This window comes from Xyrauchen texanus, chromosome 49 (assembly GCF_025860055.1).
Source record: "Xyrauchen texanus isolate HMW12.3.18 chromosome 49, RBS_HiC_50CHRs, whole genome shotgun sequence".
NCBI lineage: Eukaryota > Metazoa > Chordata > Actinopteri > Cypriniformes > Catostomidae > Xyrauchen > Xyrauchen texanus.
In genome coordinates, this window is record NC_068324.1 from 2,681,372 (window position 1) to 2,704,152 (window position 22,781).

The 22,781-nt window shown below is 41.6% G+C and overlaps 1 protein-coding gene across 1 annotated transcript in view; it reads left to right on the forward strand.

Moving 5' to 3' along the window:
• Nucleotides 1-22,781, forward strand: part of LOC127640245 (neogenin-like) — a 143,346-nt gene that overhangs the window by 41,485 nt on the left and 79,080 nt on the right. Inside the window, 1 exon segment of the mRNA XM_052122696.1 lies at nt 15,153-15,470. Within this exon segment, the coding sequence (XP_051978656.1) occupies nt 15,153-15,470 (318 nt within the window).

Sequence of the window (22,781 nt, forward strand, 5' to 3'; positions counted from 1 at the left end):
CAAGTTAATATACAAGTTGTGAAAACAAAACTTTGTGTCTTACCTAATGTAACATTAGTAGCCTTCTCCCCTGTGCCTGGCTGTGACACATGTAATCCATCCTCCTTGCCAAGAAAGTTGGTAAAGTACATCCAGGTTTTCTAGCTAATCCGCTCATTATTTCAACTTCAAAGGTCCACTTGCTGTCACAGTGACGGATGACAAACGACAAACAGAACTTGTTTAGAATCAGCTTTGCAGTTTTTTTGTATCTCGCATAAGATAACTTCGATAAATCCATTTGCCCTTTTAAACTATAATAACGATTGCTCGTTCATTGCCATGGCTGCTAACGTTAGCATTGCTAATTTGCTATTGTGTGCCTTAACTCCGCTCTGCTTCTGACGTCACTCAGCTGGTTGTGGCTCCGCTCCGGGTCTTCTCGGGTCATCTTGTGTATTACACATAATGTTAGACAGACCTGGGACCCGCAGCAATCCAATAGGACCCGGACCTGGCTGATTGTATGAAACGTGGATCTGAACCCGTACAGGTCCCAAGTTGGGTCTCGGGTCCTCTGGTTAAGGTGGACCTGTGAAGACCTCTACTGCGTTGAATCGACATGGTAACAAAGTTGTAACATTTATAAATTGGCCCCATTCACTTCCATTGTAAGTTCCTCAATGGAACCCAGACCAAACATTTTCAAGAGTAGTACGCTTCATTGTCAAATGACCCCATTATGTTTAATTTGACATGTGACATCCATTAATCATTAAAGAATAAAACATAATATATATTTTTGAATGCACTGTAAATTGCATACGATAAAAGCATCTCCCAAATCCTTCAAAATGTATATGTTGTAGTATGCATACTTCAAACACAGTTTGAGTAGAACGGTTATATGACATTGAGTACTTGGCCCAGGTGTTTAGTTTTGAGTAACTTTAACTGATGAATTCACATTTTGCCATGCAGGCGTTCTGTAAACACACACACACACACACACACACACACACACACACAGAGAGATGTCAACGACAGGTTGGTAAGTATTCTGCTTGTGTTCTCTTCAGCTGTGTTGCACCTGCTGGTAGTATGCTCTCAAACACACACTCACATGCACATGCTGTCGCATTTGAGCTGTTCGGGTCCAACTTTACTGCAGGCTAACTTGCTTAAATATGCACTGAATGACCAACAACTCTCCCTGTCCTTGTTTAAAGTCAGATCTCATGAAAATAACATGACTGTGGCAGCATTTCTTTGCAACCAATGACAGAGTTCTTTCACTGTCCTGTACACACACACACGCAGATCACACAGCTCCGTTTCACATCCAGCTTTTGTCTAATCTGCGATTTTTAACATTTGTATATAAAGCTGATTAAAATACAATGAATAATTTTAGAGTTCGTAGCTGTTTGAGTGTGAGAGCCAAAAATACGGACAAATCGCGTTCCGTATGGACATGATAGATAGATGGGTACATTTCCTGAAGAAAATGTGAGTGTTGCTTGCCATGGCAAAACTCGTCAAATAACATTTTCTAACTTGTTGATAAGCACTAAGATAATGGTAATAGAATGTTGCTGAAATGTGTTTTTCATGATGGTAGCATGTAGTGTTATGTTTGTGTTACCATGATGCTAGCAAGTTTTTAGAATGTTTTAGAACTTCGCTAGGTGATGCTAGCATGTGTTGGCATGATGCTAGCACGTTTTAGCATGATTTTGCACTTTGCTAGGCGATGCTAACATGTGTTAGCATGATGCTAGCAAGTTTTTAGAATGTTTTAACACTTCGCTAGGCGATGCTAACATGTGTTAGCATGATGCTAGCACGTTTTTAGCATGTTTTAGCACTTCCCTAGGCAATGCTAGCTTGGGTTAGCATGATGTTAGCACGTTTTTAGCATGTTTTAGCACTTCACTAGGCGATGCTAACATGTTTGTAACCCTAGTGTCCTTATAATGCCAGCCTTTTCTCTCGCATCTTTGACTCTGTGTCTGTGTGAGAGAGAAAAACACTCAATAATGCATTTTGTAAAAGAGGGTGGTGAAAGAACATCGAAACCAGAACATCTCTTTTCCTTGAACTTTCTGAGAGATCTGACTGATTTCAGGCCTGAGATTACACAGAGATGTGACTTGACTTACCAAGAGACAGGAGACATCGGCAGAAGGAGAAATGTGGAAAAATGTGGTCTTCCTCTTTTCTCTTGTCTGGTTTGAATTATTTAAAAAGGAGCACACTGCCTGCAAAGTGAAATTGCATTGAACTCTGTTGGATGAGGTGAAATATGTTTCTTTTTCCTCACGGCTGTGTTGATGTCTTCTTGGCCTCTGGATGGTGTCGTAGAGGTAATTAAATCTCTGTCCATTTGGGTTCGGCTAACCTTAGCGGACCACTCACCCCAGGAGGTCATCGATTTGCAGTGGTGGACTGGAATATCTTTTTCTCTGCGAGTAAAGAGGGAGTGATTGACACCGGTTTGTCCAATTCATGCTGTTTGGGACTTCTAGTTGTTTTTAAAAAATTATTTCTGGAGGATTTGTTATTGATGATCAGCTCAGTATGGAAATATTCTTGGGCTGATTGATGTAGCTGCTCTCGGTTGGGGGACATGAGTTGAAACTATCTTTAAAATATTCAATATGAGTGTGTGTAAACCTGTAGAGCTGTGGGGATCTCTTCATTAATCAATGTCCAAACTGCTCACAAGATCTATCAAGTATGGACTTATGAAATCGCCGCGCACATCGCTGCCTCTTCTTTGTTGTCGTTCCTCGATTTTCCCTACTTTTAATTGGCAATCAGCTCATTTTCCTCAGTCTTGAAAGTGAATGCATCTTTGCCAAAGCTCCAGTGGTTTCTTCAAGTCTAACTGCATTCAGTGACGGCGTGTACCTGGAGCGTTGCCAGTTGGTCAGTGTCTAAGTGATGATGTGGATATTCTGTCTTTCTGTATCTTGTCCTGTCACAAATGCCATTATCAGCTCTTGTGATATTCCACACTCTGGGAGGGGCTAGGATCAGGGATAGGGTTAGGTTAGGGTTATATAAGGGGCGGCTGTGGCTCAGGTGGTAGAGCGGGTCGGCCACTAATCACAGGGTTGGCGGTTCGATTCCCGGCCCACATGTCTCCACATGCCGAAGTGTCCTTGGGCAAGACACTGAACCCCAAGTTGCTCCCAATGGCAGGCTAGCACCTTACATGGCATCTCTGAATACCTCTAAGGTTAAAAAATACCTCTAAGGTTTTTTTATATAAGCCTGTGCTGACGAATGGGGTGCCAGTCTATGAGGGTGTATGACTTATAAGTGAATGCATATGCACAGACCTAACAGTGATGTTAAGAAAGCTGACTTCCTAAAGAATGTAAATAGCATGACTCTGACACGCTATCCAAACATTGTTGTTTGTTTGAGAGTCCTGACGTGAAATTGTTGCTGGACAGTGAGTTTCGGGAGAGCACTACCTCCTTTTTTCTTTTTTGGAATTCTTTTTGGTGCTTGTAGTGATACAGAAATGCTCCAGCCTGGTTCATTTAGGAGTAAATATTTTAATGTTTACATTGCAAAACCAGCTACATTTACAAGCTTGTTCGAGTGTGATCACATTGCACGGAAGCTCAACTGATAGACCGCTGGACTTGTGATGCATACATACACAAAGATGCCACTTGAGTGTACCACCACAGTCCAGCCTGCTCAAAGCCTGTCAGTCAATGGGGATCCCAACAGTTGAGGACCCCGTAGGGGGTCCTGAGGTTTTCCACAATAGTGCTGTCAATTTTTGTTCTCTGAGAGGAAAAACAAGCCTGAGGCAAAATGTCCTCTGTGGTTTAGGAGGTACATTCCCAGTGGGACGCTCTGATTGGCTGTTCTGAAATGCCAGTAATCATTAGAGCGTTGCCAATGCGATGAGTATCCCACTGCCCAATACTCCACCAGTTGTTGTTTATGTCCCCAAGCAGAACCTCTATTTGGGTCTTATCTTGCCACAGGTTTGCTGACAAGAATTATCTTGTAAATACATCTTCGTCTAAATTGAAAATAAAGTGACATCCAGCATATTTTCATGCTCCTATTTTTGTTTAATTTAAGAGGAATGAACTAGCGTACTAAATATGTGCTGTGAAGCTCCACATCCTTCAGGGATTGTGTGTGTTTGAGCACTTAAAAACATACTGTGACTGATTTAATAGCCGACGTGTGTCAGTAATAAGGAGGGACGGGCTTGTTTCACGGTAATCTTTCTGTGAATGATGTCTTTTTAGCACACAGCCTTTCACACCATGTGTGTGTTTGTGCATCTGCTTCTTTCTTTGCCCTACCAAATACAGTAGGTCCTAACAAGTACCATTGTATTACCAGAATATACTGTGGAAAACTCATTGTTAATGGTATACTTTGGATTACCTTACCATTTTAGTACCATATGTTGTAAATATGTAGACACAAGTTCAACCTTAACCTTCAATATTCAGATTAGTTCTAAAACAATAAGAGCTTTTCAATGACCATTTGCTAAACCTTTTGTCCCGATGCTGGAAAATCTGGATACTCGATGTAATCAAACAGTACCAAGTTATGCATCAAGTTGCAATGGTATTAAGATCACATGCCATCATTAAACTATGGTACTGCTACCTTGCATTTTTGTAAGAACGTTTCCCTTTACACTTCTAGCATCCTGCTTTTCTTTTCCTTTTAATCCATAAAGAACTAAATGTTGTTCATGTCGTTCACTGAGATTTTTCATCTCAGCGTGCGGATCTAGAGTTCTCACAGTTCGATGAAACATTGAAAGAACTTCAATCTTGGAAATTTAGTTCTTACGGGGGGAAAACAACTAATATTTCACAGAGGTAGGTTAGACTTCAAAGGACTTTCTTGTGTGCCCACCCAAGGAGAAAGTGGGGGATAGATTGAAAGATATATTGGAGCAGCTTTACCCACTAACATCTGCATGTGTTTACCTTAAGGGATGGTTTGTGTTTTCATCTTCGACTCGCTTTAATAGGTTAAATTCTCGTTTAGCAAGTCTAAGGGCAGAAATATACCCTACGCAGGTACACAAATACTTGGCCAATGCATTACAAGCGCACCGTTCCATACAATGTGCCATTAAATCAGATGACTAAAATCGAGCTTGAAACACCTTTGTAATTGTTGCGTTAGGAATTGCTCTCTAGGCGCATTTCGGAATGTAATGGTGCATAATATTGAGCTTGTTTAGCTAGAGGCACCTTCCTTCATGTATTTGCAAAGAAGTTGTTCTTGCATTGCATTAGAAATAGTTTTAAGACACATTTCCGATTGCAACAATGCAAAAAATCGAGCTTTCATACCAAGAAACGCCTTTCACTTCAACAGTGCGTAAATTTGAGCTTGCATAGCTAGAAACACTTTGTTCATGTATTTGCATAGAACTCGTACTTGCATTTGACACATTTGCCTCGAAAAAAACACCTTTGTTCACATATTTACCCAAGTATGTTTTCGGGGCTAACGCTATTCCAAGGGCAAGCTTATATACAGTATATCTGTAAAGCGGGTTAATGTAAAGCAGTTCGATGGAAAGGAGGAGGCGAGAACCGGCTTGACAATATAAATAATAGTTTAATGAAGAAATTAACGAAAAACATACAAACATAAACGCACAGAGCAGCTGCCTGTAATTCTCTCTCTCTATCTCGAACCGCCATTATCCCTCACGTGCCCCCATCAGGCTGACTGTGAACCGGGAGTGCGTTGTTCCTGCCCGGCCCCGCCCTCCTCCACTCTACACTCCTCCCGGCGTTGCCTCATGGAGGCCATGCCAACTCGATCAGCTCGGGGCGTGCCTTGCGTCCCCTTCTGCTGGCCGGTCATCCCCACCTTGCTTGACCTGGGAAGAGGCAGGAGGGTGAAAACAACAACAACAAACAAAATGGGTGAGGGACAAAGGCCAACATGGTGTGACGGAGAGAGAGAGAGAGGGAAAAAAAAAAGAAACTCACTCGCCGGTTCTCTGATGCACCATTACATGGTCCTCGATCACTCCACCCTCTCAGATGGACGGTAGCCGCTCCTCCCCGGGCAGACCGGAGTCAGACCTACACACCTCCGCGTTCCTGGCGACTCGTGGGGACACTCCTCCGCCCCTGTCAGCAGCCCTACCGCCCCTTGCGGACGGCGGTCTTCTTTCGCCCCCTCCGCGTTTTTGGGGGACGGTAGGGCGCTCCATCGCTCCTGGCGGTCAGGGATTCCAGTCCCAACTCGCCTCGTGGATGGCAGCCATTCCCCATGTCTGGTCAGTCGGGCTACTCCGTCCCCTGGCGGATAGCAGCAGCGCTCCCCTGGGTGGACGGCAGTGGTCGAGGACTCCGCGACAGGCATCCCTCCTCCTTCCCAAGTTTCAGCACCAATGTAAAGTGGTTAATGGGCAAGGAGGCGAGAACCGGCTTGGCAATATAAATAATAGTTTAATGAAAAACTGAAACAAAAAAACACAATCATAAACACACACAGAGCAGCTGCCTGTAATTCTCTCTCTCTCGAACCATCGTCACCGGCCACCTTTATCCCTCGCACGCCCCCATCAGGCTGATTGGGGACCGGGCGTGCATTGTTCCAGCCCGGCCCTGCCCTTCTCCACGCTATCTTTTGACATCTGAAGGTGAAGACACATTATTGAGGTCTGAATAAGAACCTTTGCTCTTAAAAGGATAGTTCACCCAAAAATGAAAATATTGTCATACATTTTTCCCCCTCACATTTGAACAGATCGAACTGCCCTATCCTTCTTTCACGAGTATTTATTCTACACCCATTCATTCTTCATTATAGTGGGGCCCTGGTGAAGCATAGGTCTCGATACACTGAGGACAGCTTTTCATTTAAATGTGTTTTGGCTTTGTTTCGCAAAAGCACTAGGCTTTGAACTAAAGGTGAAAGAATCTGAAAACATTTCCAAATCAACCAATATGGCTGGATTAGTATTATCTCAACTGGAACGTTGTTTTCGATGTACGCCAAGATCTGTGTTGTGAAATGTACTGGTATTTTCCTCCCCGAGAGTTCATGGAGTCTTTTGAAAATAAACTGGAAAAGTTGTTTAAACTTCATTGAGCATGAATAAAGCAAACCGTACCATGGAACTGAATCTGCTACCATCACTGAACCAATGTATTGCTACTGTACCTTTTTTGTAAAGGCCAAATGTGTCCCATTAGACTGCTCTGCAAGCAACTCACAATGTTTTCAAATCCATACAGAACAAAATGTCATTCATTAACCTAGTTTGTGAAAACCTGTAAAAATAAATGAAAGGATTTTGCTTCTAGATACAAGATATCGATATTCTTATCATTCTCTGAGTCGAGTCTTAAAACTGAAAAGGTTTCCCAAATCGACCAACATTTCTGCTGAAAAAAGCTGGTTTGCCGGTCTAAGCTGCTCGCTCAGGCTTGCATGGGAGGCCAGCTTAGGCCGGCAAACCATCTTAAGGCTATGATATAATTCGTTTTTTCCATGTGGCATTACATTATGTGCACGGTCAAGCACTCTAGCCTTTCAAAGCATACTCCATCATACTCTATACCAAAGTAAACTTTGGCTTTTAGGCTATTAGAAGGGATGGTATGTTGTTTCCAACTTACACTGAGGTTCAAGTTGTGGGTTCTCTGGCCATATTTGTCTCCATAGTTTTTTGGAATATAAAAGGGAAAAGTTGGTTGAACTTCACTGAGAATGAGGCAATGGCATCGCAGCACACTGTTGAGCCTTCTCCATGTTGTCTTGTAACAGTAGGGCTTTATTATTGTAATTTGATTAATGGTAAAGTCTTGTTGGAGCCTCCTTGAATAGCGCCATTGTGTCAATGGACCAGAAGTGACTTCCCCCTCCCGCTGTTTCTTGAAGACTGCCGAAACCTTGCTTGTTGGAGGGGAAAATAATTTGACAGGCCCACAACCCCGCCTTCAGCCCCTTGGAGGGCTCCCATAATGCCCCTCATGAGCCTGGTTGCTTGTTCTCACTCGTGTGAGTGATAGAAGGGCAGGGTGCAAAAAATCAGCCCTCATTGTCTTGCTGTAATCAATTACCTCACTGCAAATTTTCCCTCTACCATCGCCGCTGTCGAGATGAGCTGCAGTAAATATAGCCCTGTAAAGCAATGGTGTGTTTCCGGATGGAGGGATCACAGATTTGGGGGGTTTATTATTATTATAATTTTATGAGATTTGATGGTTTTACTTGCAAATGCATGGTGATATTAGCTGCTTATGTTCAATAAATGAGACTTAAATTGTTTGTGTATAACTAATAAACATGCATGACAATCAATAATAAAATAACGAAAATTGTTACTGAAACTAATCAATACGAAAAGACAGATATGTATGCTGATGCATGCATGTCTGCATGTGCTGCCACACGATTGGCTGATAAGATCATCTCATTAATATGTAGATATACAGGTGTTCCTAATAAAGTGCTCTGTGATTGTATATTATTTCTGGAGTCCAAGAATTACTCTTGAGGTAATTAAATTAGCTGATCGAGTTGGCAGATGATGTAAGGGCCGTTAAGGGAGGGGGCACATCCGCATAATATTTAGATTAGTGGTCGATTGATATGGTTTTGTTGACATTTGGTCCCCCCAATCTTGAATATTTTGTTACATTCTTGGGTTCAGTGCCACTAGATTGTCTTGGTTTCTGGTTGCCTTGGGGTTCTGATTCTTGCTGAATTTGTTACCAAGACGTGTTGAATGGATTTTGGGATGTTTGCCCTCTGGGACACTCAATTTCCATGTTTTATGAGGTAGAAATGGGCTCTCCAGGGAGGAACCCCACTAAACACAGAAGAGGCCTGCTTTTATTACAATTAAGTACCCCAGCTGTCGTCACTACTGGTCTTATGGAGATAGATTACGTGTGCTGTTATCCTCGGTGAATCTGCCTTGAGTACCAGCATGAGGTAAAGTATCCTAACATGCTAATGCTCCACAGAACGGGCTTGTGGAAAGTCACAATCGGATTGGCTGGAAGTGTGAACAGCTATTTGAAACCTGTTTGGTGTTAATGACTGGTTTTAACACTTTATAATTGTATAGAAACCAGCCTGGGGGGGGGGGGGTGCTTCTGTTTTTGGTCTTCGCTTGCAAATTCTGAACTAGCCTTAATTCTGAGTGTTTGAAAGAGACATCGTTGAAAATGAAGAGTGATTGCTTTTGCGAGATGAAAAGAGAGAAACGTGGATAAAAGCTCAATGTCCCTAATTGCAGTCTATTAAAATCAATCTAAAGCTGAAGAGAGGAGACCGAAAGAAACCGTTTATACGTTAAAATACTTTCTCCGATCCCAGTTTGATGTGCAGTGAACTAGTCATGCATAGGCTAACTGGAAGAGTGTAAACACTGGATCTGTAGCACTTTCAAAACATTCGCTTTCATACAAATCACGAGTAAAACGGCAGATTATCAGTTTATAAACACTTACTTTTCACCCTGTTCGTCACACAATGCTATCCCATGACATATTTACTCTAGGGCATGACTTATTTTAACGTTAAGTAGATTTATAAGCTTGTTCGTGTATGATCAAATTGCGCAATAGCTGAACAGAAAGAGCGTTGCACTTCAATTTAAAAGAGCGGGATACGATCCTGAGAAGCACGCAAGTACACACATGATTGTTTTTCATCTCACATTTGCTTTTTCTGACACTATCGGTTAGGTTTAGGGTAGGGTAGTCGGTTTTGTTGATTTAAAACTCGATAATGGTTCATTCAGACCAGAGGCATCGAGAGCGTCAAGTCGACCGTAAGTCATTCATTTTCTATGGCAGCCAGCGTCTCGGCGGCGAGAAGCGACCTGTCCATGGCCGATGCATCTTGGGCGTTGAGAGGAAAGTTCAAGTGCAGGCAGCATTATGGTAATGAGTTTTGACGAGGTTTGGCGGCAACCTAATGGATTATAGAAGTGCTCCGCTCTAGCGACGTCTAGAGAACACAACCGTGAACAGTTTGGTTCCCTGCAAACATAATAACATCTGTAATAACATCTGTCCCTGTTTGCTTACGGGAATATAAATAAACACTAATTTGACCCATTGCACTAAACAACCAGGACCACAGTTATTATTTCTTTCTTTCACATTTAAAAGATTTCGTGAGGATATGCGCTACTTGTGATAGGTCGGTCGACATGTCTGGATGTTTGCGGCCCCTTTAAATATAGTTCACAAAGCCACTTCTTCCACAGCGTTGTTGGCAGGGCAGCCAGAGCGAATTTTGACACTCTCCCCTCCTCTGGTCTGAACCTCATCTGTTTGGGAGAGCATTTAACTCTCTTTTAATGCCATTCGATGGACAATTTACTTCAGAACTGCATAGATGCATGTAAGACTACATGAGATCTGGTTGTATTTAAGGGTAATTTTGTCTTTTTTTTGTGTTCATTTTCCTGATTGTGAATATGGGTAAATCACATACAGTGAGGAAAATAAGTATTTGAACACCCTGCTATTTTGCAAGTTCTCCCACTTGGAAATCATGGAGGGGTCTGAAATTGTCATCGTAGGTACATGTCCACTGTGAGAGACATAATCTAAAAAAAAAAAAAATCCAGAAATCACAATGTATGATTTTTTAACTATTTATTTGTATGATACTGCTGCAAATAAGTATTTGAACACCTGTCTATCAGCTAGAATTCTGACCCTCAAAGACCTGTTAGTCTGCCTTTAAAATGTCCACCTCCACTCCATTTATTATCCTAAATTAGATGCACCTGTTTGAGGTCGTTAGCTGCATAAAGACACCTGTCCACCCCATACAATCAGTAAGAATCCAACTACTAACATGGCCACGACCAAAGAGCTGTCCAAAGACACTAGAGACAAAATTGTACACCTCCACAAGGCTGGAAAGGGCTACGGGGAAATTGCCAAGCAGCTTGGTGAAAAAAGGTCCGCTGTTGGAGCAATCATTAGAAAATGGAAGAAGCTAAACATGACTGTCAATCTCCCTCGGACTGGGGCTCCATGCAAGATCTCACCTCGTGGGGTCTCAATGATCCTAAGAAAGGTGAGAAATCAGCCCAGAACTACACGGGAGGAGCTGGTCAATGACCTGAAAAGAGCTGGGACCACCGTTTCCAAGGTTACTGTTGGTAATACACTAAGACGTCATGGTTTGAAATCATGCATGGCACGGAAGGTTCCCCTGCTTAAACCAGCACGTCAATGCCCGTCTTAAGTTTGCCAATGACCATTTGGATGATCCAGAGGAGTCATGGGAGAAAGTCATGTGGTCAGATGAGACCAAAATAGAACTTTTTGGTCATAATTCCACTAACCGTGTTTGGAGGAAGAAGAATGATGAGTACCATCCCAAGAACACCATCCCTACTGTGAAGCATGGGGGTGGTAGCATCATGCTTTGGGGGTGTTTTTCTGCACATGAGACAGGGCTGACTGCACTGTATTAAGGAGAGGATGACCGGGGCCATGTATTGCGAGATTTTGGGGAACAACCTCCTTCCCTCAGTTAGAGCATTGAAGATGGGTCGAGGCTGGGTCTTCCAACATGACAATGACCCGAAGCACACAGCCAGGATAACCAAGGAGTGGCTCTGTAAGAAGCATATCAAGGTTCTGGCGTGGCCTAGCCAGTCTCCAGACCTAAACCCAATAGAGAATCTTTGGAGGGAGCTCAAACTCCGTGTTTCTCAGCGACAGCCCAGAAACCTGACTGATCTAGAGAAGATCTGTGTGGAGGAGTGGGCCAAAATCCCTCCTGCAGTGTGTGCAAACCTGGTGAAAAACTACAGGAAACGTTTGACCTCTGTAATTGCAAACAAAGGCTACTGTATCAAATATTAACATTGATTTTCTCAGGTGTTCAAATACTTATTTGCAGCTGTCTCATACAAATAAATAGTTGAAAAATCATATATTGTGATTTCTGGATTTTTTTTTTTAGATTATGTCTCTCACAGTGGACATGCACCTACGATGACAATTTCAGACCCCTCCATGATTTCCAAGTGGGAGAACTTGCAAAATAGCAGGGTGTTCAAATACTTATTTTCCTCACTGTAACTGTTTATTTATTAAACTCCAGATCACATTTTAAGAAAGACAAGAAAATTAATTCCATTTAGCTATTTTAGGACAATTAAGATTGATTGTGTTGTAAAATTTGGATGGGAAAAAAGACAATTTAACCCTTTTATTTTTTTTTATTATAGAAATTTAAGGCATTACAACACATATTACCACAATGTATTTATTTTTTGTATCACACCATTAAGAATTTGTTGGAGGGAAATGTGCTTAATTGTCACGAAAAATAAAGTAACAATGTAAAAATCCTAATAGTTAAGAAAATAAGTAAAGAAATTTTATTTGCACACAAAAGTTAAAATTAAAGATAGATATATATATATATATATAACAAGATCATGTTCTTGACTGGTTTCATGAGATTCAACCATATAAGTTCATGTAAACCGAAAAACTACGGCTGCAAATGGACACGCACCTTTGACCAACCCTAGAGACTGTGGACGGTTTCACGAAGGGGCAAATCTTCGCTTGTGTCGCCACATAAAGCGTCGTTGTGTTTCCTTTCACACTCAATCTTTGCTCACCACCATCGCCTGATCTCTTAAATGCCACGAACTCCCACCAAACAAACCGAAGCTTGACGCGCTCCGTTAGATGCAGGAAGTAAATAACATGTGACACCAACCGATTTCATTGATTTTATTTTGTATCTTGGCTTCCTTCATACCCCTCCCTCCCAATCCCTTCTGGGATGTTTTTCTCTCACTCCATGCATCTGTCAGAACGTCTTTCTCTTTCATTCACTAGTATTTCATTTCTCTGGAGAGCTCTCGCCCTTTTCCGAGAGGTCGCTGACAGTGGCGGTTTTGATGTGGGTATTCCTCCCAGTGTGCAGACTAAGGCTAACAGCTTATACTTACCAAGCCCAAAGCCTCATTTTCTGCCTGTCTTGGGGCTTCTGGGTCAAGGATACATTGCTAAAGCCCTCCAACAGCAATTCCGGATCCATCTGATTAGTCTCAGCCAGCCTGTGACAAACATCCAAAGCATAAACTCTGGCACCGCTTGGGCACATTTGGCAATATTTGTCTAAATGTTACCCTGCTGACTTTTCAACAACTAGCATCCAATGTAATGACGGTGGATTTCCGTTTTTACCTGCATGGGCACATTTTTAGATCAAGTTCAATTGAACAACCAAACTTCAAGGGAATAGGACTTGTACTAGTCAACTAATTTCCCAGAAAAGTCGTCTTGCCAAGTTTCCCACACTGCAAAATGTGTAACTCCTTGTTGTTTTACTAAGCTTGGCATTTGGGAGCTTGTAAAAGACCGTTTGAGTTAGTGTTAGTTTCATTTAAGTTGAAAGCTTCATAGTTGGTTCTCCATCTGTAGTCTTATTAGACCTTGGAAAATAAATTGAATCAATAAGGAAATTATACGGTGTCATATAAATTGGCTAATCTATAAAGAGTTTTATCATATAAACCTTTGGTCAAGTTTAAAATGATTGCTTTTTTGCATCTGGATTTTTTTGTCTTGAGAAACACTTTTTTTTTTTCAGGAACCATTTGCATGAAAACATTTTTAGTGTGCGAGCAAATTGCCTTCAGTCTTGGGGATCGTTTGACATTCCACGCCTTGTGTTGAACTTGAAAGGATTGTCGTTTCCTACGTAATTAAAGTATAAAGCAGATTGTTTGCTATGTTACGGAGAGTCGTGCTGTAATTGTTTTTGCACAACACCGCTGGTGCGGATAATTGGCCATTATCACTGTCTGAACAATGCGAGTTGGTGACTGAACACTGTTATGTATTATAATCATACGTCGCAATAAACGTCAAGCAATTATGCCAACGTGCCCAGAGTTATTTTTGCTCAGCCGTTTCACTGTGGCATGACTGGGAAAAGGGAGAGTATTTTCATAAAGAATTTGACCCATAACCATTCCAGAAGAGCAATCGCTTGGCTAACAGAGAACAAGATGAAAAAGCTTTTGTAGAACCTAATTTGTTTGCTTTTCTGCATTATTGCTTGTATAACCAAGTGTAGTTTTGTTCATGGTTTTCGAAGATGTGTGCATGTCAAATTACTACGTAATTTCGCTATTTTCTATCAAATGACAGGTGAGTTTCTACTAAAATACTCTTCAGCCTTTGACGTCAACAACAAATGATATCAGGGGCCTGGGAAGCTCAGTGGTAAAGACTCTTGCGCAAGTCACAAGTTTGAATCCAGGGCATGCTGAGTGACTCCAGTCAGGTCTCCTAATCAACCAAATTGGCCCGGTTGCTAGGGAGGGTAGAGTCACATGGGGTAACCTCCTCGTGGTCGCTATAATGTGGTTAGTTCTTGGTGGGGAGTTGGGCGTAGATGCCGCGGTGGATGCTGCGAAGCCTACACACGCACTGTGTCTCCGTGGCAACGCGCTCAACAAGCCATGTGATAAGATGCGCGGTTGGCGGTCTCAGACGCGGAGGCACCTGGGATTCGTCCTCCGCCACCCGGATTGAGGCGAGTCACTACGCCACCACGAGGACTTAAAAGCACATTGGGTATTGGGAGAAAAAGGGAAAAAAAACAACAAATGATATCGGAAATGTTCCTTTTTTAAATTGTTATGCCTATTTATTACGTAATTCTAACCATGCCCAATAATATGGTCATTTATAAATGTATTTTATTAATGCTTTTTGAGTTGTCTTTACCCACTGTCCACAACCCAATTGTGACCCAAAATGATATTATATTTAAATTATACTAATTTAAACTTTTATAATTTGGTACTTGAAACAAAAAAAATATTTCATAATTGTAAAAAAAGAAACAAATTTTTTTTGTTGTACTTTTTGTATGTGTGTGCGCATGATTAAATTGTGTACACTTGAATTCAAGGTGCAAGGAAAATATTTTTATACCTTTTTTTATATAGTTTTTCAAAAATGTTTGAAACCAACATTGACACAGAAAACAGTTCTATGAACTTGATCTTTTTTTTTTCACCTCGGACAACCTTATTTATCAATGATCCATATGTTCATTTGTTCTAGCGCATGAATCGTTTTGGCTGTAAATCACCTTTAATTAATTTCTCTCTCTCTTTCCAGGTTCTAATATTCGGGGTTTCGCTCCGTTCAGGTTCTCCGTGGAACCCGTCGACACGTTGGCTGTACGTGGTCTCCCTGCCGTTCTGAACTGCTCGGCCATTAGCGACACTCCGGTAATGGTAGAATGGAAGAAGGATGGAACATTCCTGAATCTGGCAGCGGACGATAGGAGAAGCAAGCTCGCTGATGGGTCTCTACTCATCAGCACGGTGATCCACTCCAAACACAATAAGCCTGATGAGGGGGTCTATCAGTGTGTGGCAACCATCGACAATCTGGGTACAATCAGCAGCCGAACCGCACGACTCACTGTGGCAGGTATTGACATGCTAACTTTATGTGTAGGGGACATACTTGAAAGGAAAATAGTGTTCTTAAATGGACTAAATAACGTCTTGATTCATAACTAAAAATGCCAAATGTTATTTTTGTTAGGGTTGATATAATAAGCGCTCTCTAAGAAGAACTAGTTACAATTTTAAAGGTTCATGGTATTGAATCTTTGAATAATAATATTCATCAATTTTTGTTTTAGGCAATTTGTAGCAAATAAACTGCAACAAGCAAAAGTTTATATTCTGTTTAGTCAGAAGTCTGTGTAACAACTTGGATTAGTTGTGTTATGGGCTGTTGCTAGGGTGGTCTCAGAGGTTGCTTGGTAGTTCTTTACAAGCCCAAGTCAAAAAAGACCAACCCCAAGTCTTTATATGGATCAGGTTTTCTTATATTTTGGGCTAAAGGATTTTTTCACCTGTTTTATTCACTTGATTATCGTACAGTAGTTCTGATTACTCAAGGTGTTATGTCCATATCAGAATAGCGTTGGAAGGTCCAATTAATTTTAGAGAATTGGTTAGTTCACTTCGGTGGATAGCTTCAAAGTTATAATGCTTTTTATGATAGTAAACTTGGTAACGACTCCTCAGCTGGCACATGTAACTGGAGACAGCTGGTAGATAGCTGTGCAATGTGTATAAACCTCACTCTCCTGAACTCAAGTGGTGCACTAGCGACTGATGCTAGAGGCTGTAGCCTTTAGCCTACTTGTTAGCGCACCCGCCTCCCTTACCGGAGACGCCTGTTCGAGTCCTGTATGGAGCGGGTAGAACACGACACCACAATGGTGCCGTGACCCGGATGGGAGTGAGGTTTAGGGGGGTGAGTGTAACTTTGACTATCTAATAGATAGCTGTGCAATGTGTATAAACCTCACTCTCCTGACCTCAAGAGGTGCGCTAGCGACTGATGCTAGAGGCTGTAGCCTTTAGTCTACTTGTTAGCGCACCCGCCTCCCATTTCGGAGACTCCTGTTTGAATCCTGAATGGAGCAGGTAGAACAGGAGCATCACACGCACAATAGTAAATAAAAACGCCATGTCCAAACCACACCCACGATTCGTTTTAACCAATCATCAATGCTCTTTCGAGCCGGCGAATTCTCTTGGGTCTAGCATTTCAGAGATGTGCACGAACAGGAGAAATATCACCAAACGAACACCTTGGCAGAACAAAAAAACGTCACTGCATCTCGTCATCATTGTTAGGCGAACTACAATTAGCCTGTTCGCCCAGTAAGTATAAATGAGCTTTTACAGTTGGCTGATTTACTGAAGATTTGCGAATCGGTTCGATTGAATCGTTTAAAAAGAATTGGTTCAAAAGAACTAGTGGTCGGCCGATATTTATTATTTAATGATATATTTAGTTATATTTTTGTCGATCCTCACCCAAAGCCGACTGGATCACTTCAGAAGATAGGGATTAAACCACTAGAGTCGTATGGATTACTTTAATTCTGGCTTTATGTCATTTTTGGACCTTCAAAATTCTGGTCACCATTCACTTGCATTGTATGGACCAACATAGCTGAAATGTTCTTCTAAATATCTTCGTTTGTGTTGTGCAGAACACAAAGTCATACACATCTGGGATGGCATGGGGGTCAATAAATAATGACAGAATTTTCAATTTTGGGTGAACTATCCCTTTAAACTGCTCGAGCATTTTATTCTCCTCAAGTTCCCTGTAAATTTGAACGATAAAAAGGCAAATGCCAATAAAACTTCCATCATATCCCGTCTAAACAAAACAATTGAGTATCTTTCGATACTATAAAAATCAATTAAATTGTGATGTTTTTATATAACAGCATCAGGCGCATCACTCGATCACTAAGAACGATTTGTTCGCAAATCTGACACTATATCAGAAAGTTGAGCTCAAGTTTAATACACAATGTTTGAAGTGTGTTCAGATCCCTATCCCTAAGAATGAGCACTTGACTTTTACACACCCCGACACTGCTATACTGTCAGAATGTAGCCCATCGAGTGTCAAAGTTTCTGAATTTTGATCTAGGATCAGTTTTCTGCAGACAAGGTCTGTGTGTGTGTGAGATTATCCTTTACAGATCTCTGTGGTGGTTTCACACTGTGCTGTGAATCTAACCGCAGGATCAATGAGTGTTTGAACAGCAGGTGTAGATATCAGTCTGAAATTCACAGTTTGCTTTGAATGGGACCCTCTAGTTCCTTTAAAGTTGCCCAACAGAGTTTTACTCTTTGCTTGTTTTACTTCAATAGAAACAGACGTTCTCCTGAGAAATTCTACCATGCGAAACCAGAATTACAATATAAGTGTGTAGCATCCTAAAGGACCGCTCATAGGTCACGTTACGTTTAATTGAAGTATCAGCTTTGTCTCGGATGTCAATGTGGACAGCATTGCTCAAGATCATTTGGTCTTGGAAGATTTTGAGAAATGTTTGAGATCATATCGAGATCTGATTTGACATATCTGAGCACAGATTGAGAAATTGAGATCTGAGACTTCGAGGAGACACGTGAGATTCCTAGGGGCTTAAGCTTAAGCAAAAGTCTGCATTTGCTCTCCATATAAAGTCCTTGCTGTCTAGGAGAATCAATTGAGATATTAAAGATCTTACGTGACATTTGGTTTTCTGATAGAATAGGGAACTGACAGATCGGGGCCTGGGTAGCTCAGCGAGTATTGGCGCTGATTACCACCCCTGGAGTCACGAGTTCGAATCCAGGGTGTGCTGAGTGACTCCAGCCAGGTCTCCTAAGCAACCAAACTGGCACGGTTGCTAGGGAGGGTGGAGTCACATGGGGTAACCTCCTTGTGGTCGTGATTAGGGGTTCTTGTTCTCAATGGGGTGTGTGGCGAGTTGTGCGTGGATCGTGGCGAGTAGCATGAGGCTCCACATGCAGTGAGTCTCCGTGGGTCACATGATGAGATGTGCGGAACAATATTCGCAGAAGCGGAGACAACTGAGACTCGTCCTCCACCACACGGATTGAGGCGAGTAACCGCGCCACCACGAGGACCTAGTAAGTAGTGGGAATTGGGCATTGCAAAATTGGGGAGAAAAAGGGGATAATAAAAAAATGAATAGTGCAAACGGTACTTTTTAAAAAAATACTTTTTACAATGACTGTATTCATCTCTGCAGTGCTGCAATGTTCTCAAAATCTGAAGAAGAAAAAAGCTAGATGCAGCTCAACGAATAGAGCATCATGCATCAAGAGACACAAGTGCATTCAACTTTCAACAAAGTCTACAAAAACGTGATGCTACTGTGCAATATGCTAAAAATAAAAAACGACCGCAAAACAGTGTTGATGGAAGCTAATTGCTCTGAAAGATTCAGTGATTCTTCATTTATTCAACTGATATGTCGTGAGTTTGAACATCGTTTTGATCGATTTTATAAAAGCGGGCTCATTCTTTCTTTCCACGTATCATTGAAGATTCTGGAGCGACACAGTGCCGCCACTTAATAGCGTTGGAGGAATCACTGGTTTTCTCACGAAGAGCCTTTTTAAGCTCCAAAATAACAAAATGGCCAATCAAAGTTGTCTTCTGAAGACATATAATAACAGACTGAAATTGAAGTCATGGTATGCTGAAATAATGCATCTGAGTAGAGGACAGAATTCCTCTATTTCTTTAAGATTTCTGTCCTCTTTTTCTTCATGCATGTACCACTTCCCTCTCGTTCACACAGGAACATGAATGACTTCAAGAAATCCGACAGACGCCGCAAGTTTTACTTTTCAAGAGTTTGACACTTGTGTAGTTCACACATTTGATAGTTCCACACCTCTCTTTCTGTCTCTCTCTGCTCTTCAGGGAAAACTCTTTTCACTCTCGAACAAACCTCCCTCTGGCTCTCGTTTCTCCAGTCATCAGGTCTTTTCTCAGTGAAATCTCTCTGAAATCTCGAGGCTGAAACGGTATGACTCCATATGCTGCTGGCAGAAATAAATGATGTTTCTTTCTTCATTTGATGAATGACGTTCTCAGGCTTTTAGAGGAAGAGGATTAGCAACAATGCATTATACTACATTACGTCTCCGAAGAGCCTTTATATTTCCTTTTGTGTTTTCGTTGTAATGGCTGTCAGTTTTGTTTCTGTAGTGGCTCTTTTGCTCCGTGAAAGATATGAACTCTGTGGCCCCTCAGAAAATGCACAAATGTACTAGATTTTTCACATTTGTCAAAGAAAGTGTTAGTGCTGCTTGCCTGTGATAAACATGCTGCCATGAAGAGCGTTGCTAGTGTATTCTGGGTGGTTTCTAGGATATTGATAAGATTACTAAACTGTTCTGGGTGTTTTTTTGTGCATTGCAATGCAGTTGCTAGGGTGATCTGGAGGACTGTCAGCGCATTACTATGTGATTCCTAGTGTGTTCTGGGTGGTTGCTAGTGTGCTGCTATGCAGTTGTTAGAGTGCTCTGGGTGGTTGCTAGGGTTTCTAATGTGTTCCGAATGCTTTTTAGCTTGTTACTATGCATTTGCTTGGGCGTTGCTACGCAGTTGTTTGAAGGTATTCAGAGTGCTTTTTAGCTTGTTGCTATGCGGTCCCTAGGGTGTTCTGAGTGCTTTTTAGTGCTTATTTTGTGGTTGCCAAGTTCTTCTCTGTTTTTAGTTTGTTGCTATGTAGTTGTTAGGGTGTTCCGAGTGCTTTTTAGCTTGTTGCTGTTTGGTTGCTAGGGTGTTGCTATGTGGCCCCTGTGGTATTCTGAATGAATTATAGTGCATTTGTGGTTGTGAAGCTTTTCTGGGTGTTTTGTAGTGCGTTGTTATGCATTTGCTAGGGTGTTATTTTTTTTTTAGTGTGTTGCTATGCTTTTGCTAAGTTGTTCTGTGTGGTTGATAGGGTGTTCTGGGTGGTTGCAAGGGTTTTTAAGGTGTTCTGAATGCTTTTTAGCTTGTTGCTATACAGTTGCTTGGGCGTTGCTATGCTGTTGTTTTAAGGTATTCAGAGTGCTTTTTAGCTTGTTGCTAGGGCGTTGCTAGGGTGTTGCTATGTGGCCCCTGTGGTGTTCTGAATGAATTATAGAGCATTTGTGGTTGTGAAGCTTTTCTGGGTGTTTTGAAGTGCATTGTTATGCTGTTGCTAGGGTGTTATTTATTTCTAGTGTGTTGCTATGTTTTTGCTAAGTTGTTCTGTGTGGTTGATAGGGTGTTCTGGGTGGTAAGGTGTTCCAAATGCTTTATATGGGTGGTTGCTAGGGTATTGCTATGCAGTCCCAAGGATGTTCTGGGTGTTTCGCACATTGCTATGTGGTTGTTAGGATTATTTGGATGGCTGCCAGTGCATTGCAGTGTGGTTCTTTGGTTGCTCCGGTTGTTTAAAGGCCCAAGTCAGGTCTCTGCTTTTATTATTTACCAGGAAAAAATCTTTTTTAAAAATGGTTTAAAAGACTATGGATTTGCAAATAAAAAAGTAATTTAGCAGAGCCCATCAGAGCAGAAGAACGCTTTGTGTTTAGGAATCTGCTCTTTTGTAGTTTTTAGGGAAGTTTCCAGGGCGCATAGAGCTGTGATGGCACTAAACGGCTTTCATGAATTGAATTCATAAATCGTCTGCAGAAGTAGAGGCTCGTCCTGTGCTTGTGTTGCCTGAGGCCCCTCCATCAGCTCCCATAATGCATTTGTGTCTTATTTCATTTTACGGCTGCAATTCTAAAAACACAGTAGAAGACAGTGTGAGTCTCTGCTGTTCTTTCTTCTAAAGCAAAATGTCATTTATTCTTTCTTTTTGATTTTAGGGTGAAATATGACCTGTGCGCACTGACAGGTTTTGTGAGGTTTCTTTCAGAGCAGTTGAAATGTTTAGATGTCTGTTATGGAGGGAATTCTGTTTGAATTTAGTTTGTTAAACAGTACGTCTGCAGCTCTTTCCTCGACACTGCAGATACATGGGGTTGTTTAGTATCTAGCTGTAGGTTTTATAAAAGCGTCTCTCTCTCTGTCTGTCTGTGTGTGTGTGTGTGTGTGTGTGTGTGTGTGTGTGTGTGTTTTCAGATTCAGTCGGCAGTGTGAACTTGAGCTCAGTGTCATTGTTACCGTCTTTAGAGGGTCGAAAAAATCTATTTGGAGACAGGCTGACAGTCAGTGTGTGTTTGTGTTTGCATGTGTGTGTTTGTGAGAGCGTGTGCGGGTTTGGGTGATTTATGAGGACATTATTTAGGTGACAAATTAGTAATTACAAAGGTATTATGTTATAAATGTGGTTTATGAGGACATTTCTAGTGTCCCCATAATTCAAATCGCTTAAACATATTAAATTATGTTTTATTGAAAATAAAAAAATGCAGAATTTTTTTTGTGAGTCCTCATAAGGATAGCTGCACCAACGTGTGCGTGCGTGTGTGTGTGCACGGGTTTGCGTGTGTGTGCACAGGTTTGTGTGTGTGTGTGTGTGTGCACGGGTTTGTGTGTGTGTGTGTGTGGTGTGTGTGTGTGTGTGTGTGTGCACAGGTGTGTGTGTGTGTGTGTGTGCACAGTGTGTGTGTGTGTGTGTGTGTGTGTGCACGGGTTTGTGTGTTCGGGTGTGTGTGCGGGTTTGTGTGTGTGTGTGTGTGTCTGTGAAGAGGAGGGAGTTACTAGGATGTGGCATTGGCGTGTCACACCATTTTTCCTGCCAGAAAGAATGAATGAATGAAACGGCCATTAACATATGAAATAAATGTTGCCAAACTGTCAGAACCAGCGTCATCTTGCTTTAAATGATCCCCGGTGAACTGTGAAAAGCGTTGAATTGAAAGCGCGTGTGTGTGTGTGTGTGTGTGTGTGTGTGTGTGTGTGTGTGTGTGTGTGTGTGTGTGTGTGTGTGTGTGTGTGTGTGTTTGGTTTCTTCATGCAGGCTACCCTGAACTTTTGGTGTAATGGCCTATGGGAGAGTCCCTTTGCCGTGCACCGCTGGTTAGATCTAAAAACGTGGACAAGCACTTAAATGTGCGTCTGTGCGTGCATTGAAATATTTCAGTGCTCTGCCTTAACTCTGAGTGCATTTAAAATCATAAAAACAATCATTTGTGTTTTCTGAAACTTTTGACAGCAGCTCATCCTTCACTGTTATTTCTTGAACCTTACTAGTGATATGTGCAAGTGCAAGCATAACTAAAACTATTGCTCAGACTTGTGGGTAATATTTTGAACCAACCCCTCATCTTCAGTATAAACTTCAGTGCATATACTGTATGATCAATACAATATTACGGTCAACATGAAATCAAAATGGACTATATTTACTTGTTAAATGTCCATTAATGTGCACAATGGAATATTTCCAAATGCTTGTATTAACGATTAATACCT